We start from the raw sequence: 16,780 nt of genomic DNA, 5'->3' as shown, positions 1-16,780 counted from the left end.
CAGGTCAATAGCAGTTTGCAATCGATGTTTATCCTCTAAGGTCTTTAACGCTTATAATCTCTCAATATTTATTATTTAGAGTAAGATCGATACTTTATGTATAAGTACTCATAGAATTTTAACATCATAGAATTTACAACAAAGTATGTAGATATAACATTAAAAATGAAATATCCTTACTCGAAAACCATAACACTCAAATATGGGTACCTAATTAGTTAAAATATATTTTATATTTTAATTAACGTAAAACAAATCTGCTTGAACACCTACAAGTTCCTCTACCCACTTCCTATTAGGAATATTAAAAGCCAGACTTCAGCAAAACTTTTCCTGTAACATTGTAGAGATAAAAGAGTTTTTTAAGAAAAAAATAGAAGCTATTTCTTCGTCTTTTGGAAGGCAAGTTACAGGCCAAGGCTTTTAAATGTTTGTTGTATTTGACGGAAACTCCATGATACGTATTTATTTCAAAACTTACCATTTACTGCACTTGTTTTCAGTTTACTTTTTTCTTTGGTTTGGATTAAAATCATTTATATTTAAATAAATAAGCGTGATAATTTCCTATGCCTTCGGAGTCTTGTAGACGTAAAAATGATATTATGTTTACGTGGGATAAATAAAACCCTCTAGCTTCTATTGATAAAATGCACAGTGTACTATCGACAACACGCCCACGCTTAAAGGTTTTAGCCGCAAGTACATTATTCATAAAATCATACATGATATGAGGTTATACATGGCGCCAATAGGTAGATATGTATTAGGATTTATAACATAACACTTTATTAATATAGTACTTATCCTGTTTTTTTCGACAATTCTAAGCGGTAGGATGTGAACGTTTTTCTTATAAAGACATTATTTGTTCATTAGCTAATTCAAATAATAATAAAGTCAATTTATCAATACTAAGGGTGCTTTTCAACCAAAGATGTGCGAGGATGCGTAGCTTTTTAAAGAACCAATAGATTCGCTTAATGTACTTCGCCTCGCCCAGAACAGCTCTGGTGGACACGCAGCCTTATCGTAAAACCGTAACCGACTGAAAAAAATCTTAAGTACGCAAATAAAACAAAGGATTAGGTATCATGTAAAAATCTATGATATAATAAGAATGGTTGTGAACAACGTGCGACGATAGTGAAAACTTCGTCTCTTGTTATCTTCCTGATAAAGCTTAATTAATTCAACATTAGAAAGGCTCGAGCCGGTTCATATAAAAACCTAGCTCCTAACAAGACCCGTATCGCCTTATCAAAACAAGCGACGACTATAGATCGCTTTCGATTTTCCATTTACTCATTAGTTGCGTCAATCATGCGAGCAAACGTCTACATTTATGATTAATAAGCTTTTATCTTGTGAATATTATTCTATTCAAATGTAAATTATTTGAAATTTTCTGCTGTTTGCAGAACTGCGTTATTGGAAGTTCAGGAATTGATTTTACACCAACGCATTTCAAAGACGCGGCATACATTGACTGCCTATAATTAACTTTGTTAAAATCACCCTTCAAATAATTAAAGCTACAGTGGATTCAATTATAACATGTTATAATAGTAATGAATACGGATATATCAGAGAGCCATATTTGTAACTAGATACGATCATCTATATAATATCTTCGTTCGATAGTTATATTTGTAGTATTAATGGTAGGTAACCGCACGTTTATTACTGAAACGTGTATGTTTTGTACACATAATGATATGAATGTATTGTATGAACAACAACATGTGTAATCGCTTTAAAGATTCGGTTAATAGTTCTTTAGATTCACGCTAGCAACCGTCACACTTCATGAGCATAGTTGTATTGTCGTTTTAGTATTCATCCATCATCCTGAGACGTCACAAAAGGTCGGCTAATCCTTCCGCACTGCTGTTTATTTACTACCGTGTAGTTGTGGTAAAACATTTAAATAATAACCTGTATGCGCTTGTACTCAATTACATATGAATACCTACCTATTGCTATGGTTTCATTTTAATCTTTAAATCTGCTTAGATTAATGCAAGATTTTTTTAAAGGCCTCCAATTATGCAAATGTATTTTTTTAATACATACTACAATACTAATTCTACTTACAATAATTATTTTTTCATGCATAGAATTAGAAAAAATGTTACACTAAACACGAGATGGAAACTTTGGTATTGTAAACTTCTCTACTGTATTACAAATACAAAATCGAATAAGATTCTTCTTACATTTACATCATATTTTTATACAATTCCATAGGTCTTTCAGAATATAGTTGGTCCATTTCACTTTTTCATGAAACCTCAAATAAAATGCATAGCAGTGCACAACTCTTGAGGCTATACATTCGCTACATAGACAGTGTCGTCCTCCATCGACCTATTTCGCTGATCCGAGCTCTCAATAACATTGTGACTATATTTTTTTTATTCCCAAGCGCAAAAGCCTTGCCACTTGAAATATCGGCATATTTCCCGTCTTGTAAGCGCAGCGGAAATTCAATTTAATGCACGATGGTTTCCTATTCCTGTAGGATGTTGGATTTTAATGGTGCTACAAGGGATTGTTTATCAAGCTGTTTTGTTTAATTTACGTGAGACAAACTCTGCAATAACCCTTTTGAACAGATATTTAAATCTCTATATGTAGAATATAGGCTCATATATAAAGTAAAACTGAACAGGCAGATATATTTTAAAATAAAGTCTGGGAGCAAAGTCCTAATAAACACAAGTTAGTACAAAATGAATATAATATATTATCTAAGAAGTCGTTATTTACCCAGGATGAATAGCAAAACTTCAATATGGGAGTTTGGTCACGTAACGGCTGGACGAAACGATATGAAATCTTTATTTGAATATATCATGGAAACTTGGCTCTCTTCATGGCGATTGCATTAATACTTAATACTATTCAATGGAAATTAATCACAATTTCCTGAGCTGGTCGAATAAATATTGGTATAACAAACTTTTCGTTTCGTGACATTCAATGAAAACAATATTTTTGCCAACCATACTCCACTGGTATAGCATGTGTACAGAAACTCCTGAACGTTAATAGCAATCAAAATGAGCCTCAGAGTCCCAAAGCAGACATATTACAAACATTGAACGAAATATCCCGACGAATGAATAAAGTACAGGTACATAAATTGGTCCCTTAAGCGGCTGATTTAATTAAAAACTGTCCCTGCACAGCAAAAGCAATACTACGGCTTCCAATCCAATACGCTCTGTGCTCGTGCTTAATAACATTATTTACCGAACGATATTTACTTCTATATTAGGGGTCAATGTGACCACACCTTTGTTTGGTTAGATTTATTTTATGAGCGCAAAGTTCACGTTAGCTTAGGTGGACAATGCGTTTACTAATTCCGATTCGATACCCTCGCTGCGTACCATAAAAATAAGTATTTAGCAAATAATGTGTTTTTGAAGTAGTTCTTTTAAGTTAAAGTTAGAACAAAGAACCTGAACAAACAAACGTTTTATTTAAGTCTGTATGTAGTTAGAGTCGACGTCAAAATGGATCGTTAACTTTGTGAAGTCAGATGAAACAATAAATTAGAGAAGAGCACTTATCATTGATTCGCATGGTGCAACGAATACGGCGGTGGAACTTACTGTTAGAGGTCCATACAGCTTTATAACGAAATGTTAAAATGTTAACTAAATACTGACTTGGTTTGATTGGTTTCTTTTCATATTGTGTAAAAGGAGAAACTTTTCTTCAGCTTCAATGATCTATAAAATATGTATACTTATGAATTATATTTAAGTTTATGACCTTTAGAAATGTTGAATCGCCATAAAATTCCCTTAACAATTCGAGAATTGGCTCTCAGTAGAGGCTTTTTATAAAGCCTTGCTAGTTGTTAGAAAACGATAAGTACTATCAAGAGAATGTAGGTAGTAGGTACTGCAACTTGATATAATCCGTTTTGTTGAACGTAGGCAATAAAATAGAAAAGGCCACTCGAATACCTGAAAGCGCGTAGGCTTGCATCGACGTGGGCGTAGCTCGTTTGATGTTCACGATTTACGAATATCCATCGGGGCGCAAGTATCGATACTAATTGTGCGTTAACCTACATCACTCATTCGACCTTATGGTGGTATTTATGTGCGCTACCAAAGACCACCTACAACGTTGCTGATTTATTTAGGACATATTTCCGCGAATTGTGGTTTATATGTGTCAAAATTTATAACCGTCGGTTTTCCTATCGCACCTCATGTCATTACCACGCATCGTTCAAGGTTCAGTACACAAGCGAAGGGTCGAAATTCTTAAATTTAAACGGACTGAAAAGCTGATCAGCGCTCTTTTTAAAATATACACAAAATTTTATAGGAAAAGAAAACTTATAGTTTCTCAGCAGCAAATTTTGTCTGTAAAGTATGTATTTTTAGCGCGCACAATAAGCTCAAGTGAAAAAGGTTCAACTATGAGCAGGGTAACGTATAATTTCCAATAATCCTTAAAATACAGAAATGTCTGTTTCAAAGCATAGTAACAAAATAAGACAACTCAGCTAACAAAGTAGTAAGCCGATGCTATCCTATGCACTATAGAGCTTAATAGGGTCAAACTGCAACTAACTACCAATTATTACTCGCGAGATAGTCCAGTTACAATACCTCCATTATATTTAGCAATAAAATTTTAAATAAATCAATTATTATCTCCACAACACAATCTACGTTTTCAAATAGATAATGTACCTATTGACTATTACTTATAGCATTCAACCTTCGTTTAAAGTTTATTCTTTACGACGCATTTTTCTCTGGCCAGCGTTACCATCAAAATGAGAACGTTTTGTAAAAAACTATTGTTTACGTCTGATAATAGGACTTGTCTGGGGTGAATAATTATTCTCACCTCAATTCTGCGCTTAGCACGTAAATCGTTAAATATCGCGTGTTCTAGCCAAAATGAATTCATAAATACGGAGATTTTCATATTTCATAATTCTCAGATGTTGCATTTCGCCTGCATCTACAGATATGCACATTAATTTTTCATTCATTTGCATAGTTCTGCGGTTTATAAACTTGTTTTGCATACTTTTCTTTATTAAAAATATAATACTTAGAATTTTAAATTTATTTTTAGTTTTAGTAAGTTCTTAACCTTAATAACTAATACACTTTTAGCTATCGCTTGGATTCCCAGTTTGGATCGCTGTTTTTTGTTGAAGCACGTATTACCTTCATTGACAACCACTACCGCTTCAGTAACCGGCATGCTATTTTTTATGTTGTAATCCGTTTGTTATTTATATCCATAGATGTGATAGCCGATATAAACTCCCCCTAATACCTAATAATCAGAAAGAAACCTTTAGGAATCTACAATTCAATACGTCAGATAGATACAGACCTGGACAAAAGTCCACTAATTTTGCCACAGCCCAATTTTCCCGAAACAATTTACTATCTTTTGTCTGCGCGTTCCTTATTGAAAGAAATTTCTGCTATAATGCGAAAAACTTATTGTTGAGCGCGTCCGCGGCGCTGATGACTCCGTAATGACGATGGAGTGCAGAGAAAGTTGAAATTTAAAATGAAAGAATGTAGAACCTTTGTAAATTCCTCGCGGCTGTATTTGCTCGCGAGAGGCGCGGTATTGTTATTGTAAATTGTTATGATTTACGACGAGTTTTATATCAATTGCGAGTGTATGGTGCGAGCGCCGTTTTGAAAGTGAAATTGCTCTTTGCAATTCAAAGCTTTGTAACTTTGTTCTATACGAGCTTAAAATTTAGACAAAGTCGCGGGGACTTTGTCTAAATTTTAGGCTTCTAATGTTTATGCCCTAATAAAAATTAGGTGATTTATACCTTGTATCTGTTAGTTATCTGCTTATTACCTATATTTTCATCGAATTGCAGGTTTATAAGTAATTAGTAAAAACAAAAGGAAAACAGATCGGTAAGAATTTAATATTATTTTTAGTTAACAAAACATAAACTTATTTCAAAAAAATATCATACAATTCTCTATATCTCCAAATAAATCAGTCGTTACAGAGTGTTAAAGTGTTTAAATCAAAACACGATGAAAGTTTAGATTTACATGGTTCGTCAACGGTAATAAATTCAAGCCTCTACCCGATATCTGTGTGATTCAGTATCATGGACATGTATGCATTCGATAAGCTTTCCATGAATACACATGTTCTGATGTATTAGTAATGGACTCAATCAAATGGTAGAAAAATATTATTGCACACCTTGTAAGCGATATGCCACATTGGTCTCGTTAGTAAATGCACAATGTATTAGTAATAAATAATAATGACGTGTAAGGTGTAATTCCACGAATTTATTTAATAAACGGAAAGCGCTACAATTTTCATATGAAGCAAATGCGCAGTATTTTAGTTATAGTTTAATTGGTACATTTCAATGAATTTAAGTTCCATAGGTACGATATGAAATCTGAGATACCTATGTGTTATAAATATTTAATTGTACTTTTCTCCTTGCAACAGTTGTAACAAAAGAAAACATTTTATTTTTTGTATATATAGAGGTACGTAATATGTTCTCTTTAAACAATTTGTAAATGTTTTTCGTTGTTACAGTATTTTATCGATTTCGATACTTTTTTCTAGTGACATACCAACGTTATCTTATAAAAATGAAGCTGACAACAACATGTGACTCAATATTAATAAGACTTTCGTAATATTGTTAAACTGTTACACGAATATCACCCCAAGGCAATTTCTGCGTGTTATAAGATTACGTCACACCCCCTATGACCCGTGCTAGAGTTCACACTAGATTATGTTTAATATTAAAAATAGGAATTCCAGTTGTATGAATATCTTAACGTAATGAGGGCAGCATGACAAGAACATAATAATATATTGTAGCCTGTAGTGAGAAAAATGGATATATGAAGCTAGAGCTCTAGCCTCTACATCTTATGCATTTAGAATTTTACATACATACTAGACAAATGGTACATGCTATGATTTATTATCTTTTTATCTCATGTGAATTATGCATATCATTACCGTTAATTATTGACCAGCTACTGCTGTTGATGTTTAGACAAAATGTATAATATATTACAGGTATATTAAGAAGAGCTGGAACGTCAACACATTTACACATTGCACATGTTAGGCCGGGAGATACTGACACAAAATTTCGGGTCATTTGTAACAGGATGGCGGTCTAGAGGGGTCTTAGTACGCAATGACAAAAAGAAAAATGATGGTCAGAACGCTGGTACCGGCGGACTAGTCGCGTGGGCGTTAGTCACACTCGTCGGATAAATAGCGAAAGTCCAACGATTTGTAACACAAAAATTTTAGAATTTACCGATAGCCCTTAATAATAAAACCGGCCAAGTGCGAGTCGGGCTCGCGCACAAAGGGTTCCGTAGCAGCAAATATAATAAATTACAGTTAAATCAACCTATCTCAAAAACTATAAGAGATACTTTGATCAAACCAAAAATCGTTGAAAGAGTTAATTAGCATGCATCACCTCTATTTTTTTTAGAATTTTATACCCCGTAGTTATAAAAATAGAGGGGGGGGGACATACTTTTTACGACTTTGAGAGCTGATATCTCAAAAACCGTTCACTTTAAGAAAAATGTTTTTTAGAAAACTTTATATCATTTTAAAAGACCTTTCCATTGATACCCCACACGGGTATGTACATCGAAAAAAAAAATTTCATCCCTCAGTTACATGTATGGGGGGCCCCACCCCCAATTCTTTTTTTTACTATTTAGTGTCATATTTTTGTAGCGGTTCATACAACACATATTCCCATCAAATTTCATCACTGTAGTACTTATAGTTTCCGAGTAAATCGGCTGTGACAGACGGACAGACGGACAGACGGACAGACGGACATGACGAAACTATAAGGGTTCCGTTTTTGCCATTTTGGCTACGGAACCCTAAAAAAGATGTAGGCGGTAGTGTCATGCCATACTTTTACGATGTGACGTCTTACAGTCCGCCATACCGACGTGAATGCGTTGATTTAAAAAAAACAATTCAACCATTTGTACCGGGCTCACTTTTGCACAGGTAACCATCGTCGTGCAGCCATTTACTAAAATCGCCATGCCATACTTTTCGGACGATTCCAAATGGTCGCCATACCGCGGAAAATCTGCAAATTTTTGAATTTTTTTTTCTCGCCGAACGATTTGTACCACCCTACATTTTTTTTTCAACAACTCCTGAATGATTATAAATAGAAGTGTGATAATGCCATACCTGTGGGAGGTGGCGAATGTTAAGATTTTATTCGTAGTTTGAACGATTTGTAGCAGTATGGCACTAATTTTTCCCTCTATTAAAAGTATGGCAAATATAATAATGGTCACGTTGCATCATATACTTTCCAAAAATGCCGTACTGGTACAAATCGCCAATTCTTTTCATTTTTTTTACGTTTTGGCTTAAGTCTTACAATCATCCGCCCCATGTTTGCAATCTGCGATATTTTTTTCTAGGTAGAATTGTATACAAACAAACAGAATATAATGATCCCATACTGTAAAAAATTATTTTACGTATTGTACAGTCGTATTTTTGAAACGTGACGAATAAATTAATTTTCAAGTATGGCAGCACTTTTTCCCCCTACTAGAAGTATGGCAAATATAATAATGGTCACATTTTATCAAATACTCTCCAAAAATCCAAATGCAATACTGGTACAAATTGTTTGGCGAAAAAAATTTTTTTTTTGCAGATTTTCGGCGGTATGGTGGCCATTTGGAATTGTCCGAAAAGTATGGCATGGCGATTTTCGTAAATGTCTGCACGATGATGATTACCTGTGCAAAAGTTAGCCTGGTACAAATGTTTGAATTGTTTTTTTTTTAATCAACGCATCGCGTCGGTATGGGGGGCTGTAAGTTACACCGGAAAAGTATGGCATGACACTACCGCCTACATCTTTTTTATGGGCTATCGGTGAATTCTAAAATTTTTGTGTTACAAATCGTTTGACTTTCGCTATTTATCCGACGAGTTCGACTAACGCCCACGCGACTAGTCCGCCGGTACCAGCGTTCTGAGTTCTGACCATCATTTTTCTTTTAGTCATTGCGTAATAAGACCTCTGTAGAACCGCCATTCTGTTACAAATGACCCGAAATTTTGTGTCAGTATCTCCCGGCCTATGTATGTGTCATATTTTGCAATTGTTTATAAATACAGGGTGATGTAATTGGTGTAGTACGAATATCTAAAAATCTATGAAGAATTTTGTGATACAGTAAATGGAAGAATTATAGACTATTTTACAGTATTTAATAAAATCATTTAATTTTTTGTTCATTTTCATTAGAAATGTCAATTTTTCTCACTAAGGTGGAAATTTGGATGATAAGGATCTTGTTAGAAAAATATAAATTTTGACTAAAATCGGCATTTTTTTTTTCAAAAATCAAATTACTAATTAATAATCAGAGTTATCACATTATTAAAAAAAAACGCCCGTTATTTAAATCATTATCAAAACAACCATCCGTGTGTTGGGAGTAAGCGCACGTGTTATTTGTATTGTTTTTATGACCTGAAATTTAATTATTATTTGATAATTGAATGATTATTAATACTTTTATCCAATTGATTATCATTAGAATAAATAATTAACTTCATCAATTGATTTACTTTTAAATTATAATTTTACAGGTAAATTATGAGAGCTTTCATAAGTATGTAATTATATTTGCATATATTTATCTACAACGCACCCATTTTACAATTCAAGTCTAAAATGAAACTAGAGTCGCATTTATTTTTGAACATACTGTAAGTGAAATTGCATAAGTGTGAGTACTGTGAACATGCCAGCTTTCCTTAATTGACCGATATACGTTTATCGATACATATTTATTGAATACTATTCTCAATTTAAACAATACCATGTAAACCATGTACCTACCTAATTCTTATCACATATTAAAAAAATGCAACACAGGCATCTTTCTAGACCATAATTTTGTTATTTCCCTGTTAATAATTTTATAGAATGAAGTAAACAATATGCCACCCCATAGAGCAAAGTATCGATCACCGTATTAAGTTCACCCCGTGAATAATTAGGAAGTGACTTATCGGATAGAAGTCAATGTCAGGGCCGGCAGCGGGCGCGAGCCGCACGGGCCATGGCTAGCGGTCTCCTAATTCCAATTTCCTACGCCCTTTCGCCTGATGATTTAATTTATCTCCGAAGCTTGTTAGCGTCCCCTCTAGATAACAGTACGCGGCGGCCGACACGACGACCAGTCGTGTGGTTACGTGACGACCCGATGCGTCCTCGCATCATTATCCTCTCTACGCATCATCGCACAATGCATTCAGTATCTCGCCAACTGTAGGGCAATAGTCGCGCGAAAAAGTGAATTAACTACTATATTTATCTGTAACTAGTTTTTAGCGTTCGAAACCAGTTGCAAAGTGCGCGCCCGTTGTGTCGTCCGCAGGAGGAAGTTGCGATAGTTTATCCGTTCTGTGTAATTGTTTTGTGCATTATTTGTGCTTGTGACCTTACTTGGCAACGATACGGCCGATACGAAAATATATCTGTGAACTATTACAGGTTAGTTCGAGCGTGAAAATGCAACATGAATGAAATAGGTTAAGCTTTTGTTCGTTAAATAGGACTGGCTCGAATGGAGCGTTTTGTTTCACTTTTTTCGCACGTAATTGTGTTATGAATGGGCATTCTCTTTTCCTATTCAGAAGCCTTTTTGTATCTCTAATTATTTTGTATATTTAATAAGATTATTATATAAACAATACCACGTGCAATTGTTTGAATATTTTCATCCTATCCCATTAAATGAAAATTTATAAATAGTACAACTTTTACAAAACTTTCAAATATGTATTGAAAATGTAATAAAGCTACCTACCTAAGTAGGTAATGTATTTAATGAGTACTAATATAGTGCATTAAATTTAAGTAAGTTAACGTCTTCGTGGAAGGAAGCTAGAGAGTAAAATCTTATCTTATCTCTGCATCGAACATAACGTTTTTAATGAAACGCAGTAAACGCAACAATTAAATAAGATAAACTAATACTTAAAATATTTAAGGCACATCTGTGAGCCGTTATTATAAATGTTAATCTTGTAAATATATAATTTACCATCAATGGTAAAGTATGTACAAGCGATCGGACATTTAGTCATAAATGCAATTAAACTGCATATAATATCTTTGTTTCATAATATACACCAGTATTTTATATTTTATAATTATTGTTGTTAGTCTAATAACAATTTACAACAATTATTATGGTTATAGATAATACTAGCCCTACATGGTATGATGGAGGAATGTACATAACATGAACTTGTTATAATTAAAGATACCTACACCTAAGTTCTGCTCTTTTATGTCCAAATGAAAAGGATTTACGTTTTTGATGTTATAAACAAGTAATTAAGGAAAATATAAGAAATTTTCAAGTGTTTTCATAATATAAATGACTATGTAAATGTTTTGAGAAAAAGAAACTAGATTGTATTTAAAAAATATAACGTTTCCAGCCAGTTATATTTGGTTAATAATTTAACCAAATATAACTGGCTTCCCTAAAGTGGTACTACTAATTACTATTCATATTTTTCGCTATTTTGTGGTTTTATGAAATATAAATAGAGACTCAAAAGTAATTGGGTCATTTATAAATTGAGCGCAAATTTTTCATCAATTATAGTATTTCACGTAAATAATGTATTTTTTGTAAATCCAGTATGCTTGAAACATATAAAGGAAACACAGTACAGGTATTACTGCAAATAAAGATATAAACATTGTAATGAGTTCTCAGATAATTAATTGAATGTTATTTAAATCTCTGGCGCCCAGTGAAAATGAAGATTTAAACCGCATTCGCGGATTATCTCCAACGAATTAGCAAGCTTTGCTTTTTATTATATTAGCGTAAATTGAGGCACGGAAATGGCTCGGTTTGAGGTCAGTCATTTTATTCAGCCCGCGTCAGAAGCGAGAAACGTGGTCGATCGAGATTCGCAAGATTCTTTTATTTGTATTTAACGAAGGGTAGTCAAGTTGATCAACTAGATCCGCACCCTGTCTCTATAAAAGCAAATTAATCGCAGACAAATAAGCAGTTTCAATTATAAGATACTAGGTTTCCGCATAGTTCCCGTTCCCGTGGGATTTTCGGGATTGCGTCATTTTCCCGGGATAAAAAGTAACCTATGTCCTTTCTCGGGTATCAAAATATATCCATACCAAATTTCATGAAAATTGGTTCAGTAGTTTAGGCGTGATTGAGTAACAGACAGACAGACAGAGTTACTTTCGCATTTATAATATATGGATTAAAAGTTGGATTTTACACGGAAATAGCTGTTTGAAACGGCAACTGACTCTACCGATGATCATTACCAGAGCGTTGAATGAACACCCCTTAAATTATAACATCATGGATTAATAAGCAGTGCAAATATACAACAATGTATTAATCGTTAATCATAATACTATTGTTTTCTTCCTATTTGTTGATAATAACTTGTAATAAGGCGATCACACTCACATCTGGTGTTACTTTTCTCACACACATTACCATGTAGTTAATAAGCAGTATTATACCGTATTTATTGACTAATAAAATCAATAAATAACAAGTTTGATACACGTCGAGGAAGAGATGCCAACAACCTCGTCTTATAAAGTGATATATTGTGTGTTGACAGAGCCATAATATCCCGATCGTTTTAATACGAAGGATAAGATTATTAACTCTTAATATAAACACAATGACCATAAAATCGCAGATAATTTATATTGGTTCCCTTTGAAGTGAGTTAATAAATGTGTATGTTCAATTACAGGTAGAGGCGGGAGACGTATTGCTCAAGGTTAATGGGACTGATGTGAACCGGTTCACGACGCGAGAAGGTAAGGAATTCGCCATTTATCACACGCATGACACTTATCTCCGAAAACCGCAAACGGCTCCAAGTGGTCCGGACTAATTACGAGCCGACTGGGATGTTTGTCATTCGACCGCCTCTAGTCATCGCAACATGCTGTTTACAAGATAGTTTTAACTTCTCATTAAATCGTCAAGACTAACCGCTATCGCTGTGATTAACGCTAATTCAATGATTGCGTTGTATTCTACTCGAAGTCGACACGCGATCGAGCAATTCTCATTTCACACTCATTCTATAGCTTTATCAGGGTGACCGATAAAAATACTATACCCGACTGTACAGTACAAATATAATCCATTAAAGATGAACTTTAAAGCGTGAGTCACGTTGTTTATTTCAGTGGCGCAATTCACTCGCCAAGTTCATCAAAATACTATAGAGACATCGACATCGTAAACAAGCAATTTATTTTGTTTCAGTTTTAAAATGTTTACGACTCTCCTCGGATCCCGTCACTTTACGACTGAAAAAGGGTGAGTTATTCGATAATAATGTATAAATTGTATCAGCTGCTAAACTACGACAGAACTGTACAGGCGAGCGCGGCGGCGGAATTAAACTTATGGGTTGTTGGCTGTATGGCTGGTTGAACTTTTTTAGAACTTAGAATTTATCGTGCCATTGACTGCCATATACTCTTTTTCAATAAACTCTTTTTTAAAGTAACTTTTGCGTATCGTATTTTTTTTGTTTAACCTTAATAAGAATGCGCTAAAAATGAATGCCATATCATTAAATTCGATAACATATAACTTCCTGTCGAGTTTTCAGCACGTATTCCCAAGTGGATCGTTGCGTTGCTACAAATAAGAGCTGCGATACATAGTACTGCTTTCGGGGTTGTAGTTGATAGCAGAATAATGTAATAATCGCTGTAGCCTTTGTAGGACACTTAATTTTTATCCAGTAACAAATTGGATAATTACACTTGGTAGAGCTAAAATGTTTATAGTGCAGTTCCGATGAAGCTATGAGAAAAATTCGGCATAAAAAATAGTAAAAATTATTGCAATCACCTATACACTTAATAAATTGCCATTACTAACCAGGAAGTAGGACAATGCAATTACTCATCACCCTTGCGTTTGTTTTTCTCAAATAAACATGCTTCATGCTAATAACCTCATGCATGATATAATTACTAAGTAATGTTTTCTTCAATACTTTAAAGCTCCTAAAAGCGGGCAACGCATTTGCAGAGGTCTTACCAAAATCTCTCACTGCAAATGTTCAGCGACGGTGGAGGTCGCCTGCCATCAGGCGATCCACCATCTCGGTTGCCCGTTTTAACATATTAAGAATAATTGGAATAACACAATGAATGTTTCAGACCCACAGATCAAAGCGAGTGTGAGGCGGTATCTGTCGGGCGCGGCGGAACGGCGGAGCAGCGGGGTGCGACTCAAGAACGATAAGTGAGTGCTCTTGTTGTTTAATGGCAGAGTAACATGCACCTACACGAGAATACAGTACCACTTACAAAGTATACGGTAAAGGTTTGCTGTGGCGAGGGCATAAGACGTAAAATCTCGGTCACAGGATGTGAAGCAGCTAGTGCCTCGAGTGCATTTGTCGATTTTTTTTATTCTACATTAATTTATAAATCTGGCTGATGAAAATAGACCAGCAAAATAAACATATTAATTCCTGTAAGCTCCAAAGCATCAACATTCGCAACTCAATTTCAAGTTGCTGTCAGGCGTTGTCTCATGCGGTCACTGCGAAATTAACATTCGCTGCAAATAGCGAAAATTGCATCAAAAATTAAATTTATAGACCTACATAAACCCATGGTTTCGGCTCTAGCTGTCCCCATTCTTTTGTGGAACCGAGATTGCAATCACATTATTTCTCATGCGATGACAATGCTCATATAAAAATTATTATAATATTATTCATTCACGCCGTAATGCCATTACATAACATTCTTATTCAATATGAATAGATAGTCTACGGATACGACACTCGGAAGTGTGCGGTCGGCTGAGGCCCAATTCAATTAGTGACAGGTTTATTTTTGGCCGTCTTCCCCACGCGTTTCCCCCAAAATTATATTTAGCCGTGCCTTATTTGGGTGAAATCGTATAACCCTCGTGCAGCTTGACAGCTGATATCTGAAAACGATAAGCGATCGCCATATGCGCTGGGGGTAGGCGCCCCCCGTGCCAACGTAAGGGTTGAATGACGCGGGTTGTCTGGACACGTGAAGTTTTCAACTACTCACCGATACTTTGTTATGAGCTATTTTCCAATACATGTGTTATCCAATGGATAAATATAAAAACTTGTTATATAAAACTCTAGTGCAATTCATAATTGTCTAAGTTTTTATTGAGCTTGAGCAATATGAAAAGCGAAGGATGATAGAACAACCTTTTTGTTTCATTATACGCCTCACCTTCGTCCTTAGTGTAGTAACAAACTGAACGTATTGCATTCTGTATACATATTTATATGTTAGGATTTACTTAAACTGCACTTTCTTCAAACTCAATTACCAGAACACACCTTGTAATCGTTTCCCATATATCAGCTAATACTTTAAAAACAAAAGTTAATAATATGACATAATTATTGTAAAAATAAAGAAACAAAAGAACTATTTTCTTACTCCACAATAATACGTTTCTGTTTTGTGAAAAAATGTAAAGTATTTCGGTCGCAGCGAAACTAGTCGCTACTACTACTATATCTCGAGAGTCTCATCCGTTTTGTTGAAAACTACATTAAACAGTTGAGCGTTCTTCGTTGCTTAATATTTTTATCACTCAATTTGGATACATTTTTTAAGTCACCGAACGTGAGAGGATCCATGCAAATTACGCTATTCTTTCATTTGCATACTCAATATTATCTTACGGACTGTTTTCTTAAGCATAATGCGCATTAAAAAATGTAAATTTGATTCTATAAATACAATCTTGTATGCTTTGATAACAATGTTGTCTCTGATAATATAGTAAAACAACAAAGTATATTCACTTGTAAATAAAGTTTTCCCGTAGCCCGTGCTTACTTCAGATGACTAACGATGTCTCCAACGACCCCTAACATACATAAAATATATTATTCACTGTTGCGTAGGGTAAAAATTTCGGAAAAATTTTCAAATAATCATGTTTAGTGGCTTACTCTTTTCTATGTATTTTTCGTATTGTATATTACTCCTCAAACTCGATAATCTATACAAGAATACTACCCACCCACAGACCAGACTCGCCGCCGTCGAGCAATTCGAACAGCAACTCATCGAGCAACTCGTCGAGCAACGGCTCGGCCGTGCAGTCGGGCGAGAGCTGTGAGGCGCTGCTCACAGAGGACAGGGCGGTGCGGCGACCGCGCGCCAACCAGCCCAAGTTCGAAGCGTACATGATGACGGGCGATCTGATACTGAACCTGTCGAGGGTGGAACATCCGCATCATAATCACCACGCGCCAACACATAGGACACATTATCATAGGTGAGACGATTAGTAGTTTTTCTGGGTGAACGTCGTCTTGTTGCAAACTAAGCTCGAACAGCAACTGGTCGAGCAACTTGTTGACCAACGGGTCAGGCGTGCAGTCGTGAAAGAATACTGAGTACAGATTAAAACTTTCAACAATTAGAAACGAAACAACTAACTAGATACAGGCTCATTTTAATGTTCTAGTAGTAGGGGCCAAAAGCACACCAGTGGGATGGCAAAAACTTTTTTTTACATAGGGAAATCTTTACGATATATTATGCCAGGCAATGTTTTACATATTGGCATACTGACACTGACTAAATCGGGATATCCCACAATGATCCAGCGTGCCACGTGATAAG

The 16,780-nt window shown here is 35.0% G+C and overlaps 1 protein-coding gene and 1 long non-coding RNA gene across 9 annotated transcripts in view; one reads left to right on the top strand and one right to left on the bottom strand.

Annotated features, from left to right (window-relative positions):
- Efa6 (Exchange factor for Arf 6) overlaps positions 1-16,780 on the top strand; it is a 42,170-nt gene that overhangs the window by 8,303 nt on the left and 17,087 nt on the right. For 7 of the 8 annotated variants that reach the window (XR_016316211.1, XM_089700182.1, XM_089700181.1 and 4 more), the window contains exons 2-5: positions 12,865-12,931; positions 13,389-13,442; positions 14,300-14,384; positions 16,179-16,430. Coding sequence is in view for 7 of the 8 variants with exons in the window: in XM_089700182.1 (XP_089556308.1) it covers positions 12,865-12,931; positions 13,389-13,442; positions 14,300-14,384; positions 16,179-16,430 (458 nt within the window). In the remaining variant the exon portion in view is untranslated. The remainder of the gene's footprint in view (positions 1-12,864; positions 12,932-13,388; positions 13,443-14,299; positions 14,385-16,178; positions 16,431-16,780) is intronic. The other variant, XM_089700183.1, reaches the window with a different exon arrangement.
- LOC149485389 (uncharacterized) lies at positions 7,084-8,265 on the bottom strand. The gene is made up of 2 exons (XR_016316216.1): positions 7,931-8,265; positions 7,084-7,347 (listed from the first exon to the last, which is right to left on the bottom strand). It is a non-coding gene; the product is annotated as an uncharacterized LOC149485389 (long non-coding RNA).

This window comes from Colias philodice, chromosome 10 (assembly GCF_061535455.1).
Source record: "Colias philodice isolate Cphi_HAF_F1 chromosome 10, ilColPhil1 Martin Lab GWU primary, whole genome shotgun sequence".
Taxonomy (NCBI): domain Eukaryota; kingdom Metazoa; phylum Arthropoda; class Insecta; order Lepidoptera; family Pieridae; genus Colias; species Colias philodice.
The sequence above is the reverse complement of the archived record's forward strand: the minus strand, read 5'-3'. Positions and strand labels throughout refer to the sequence as shown.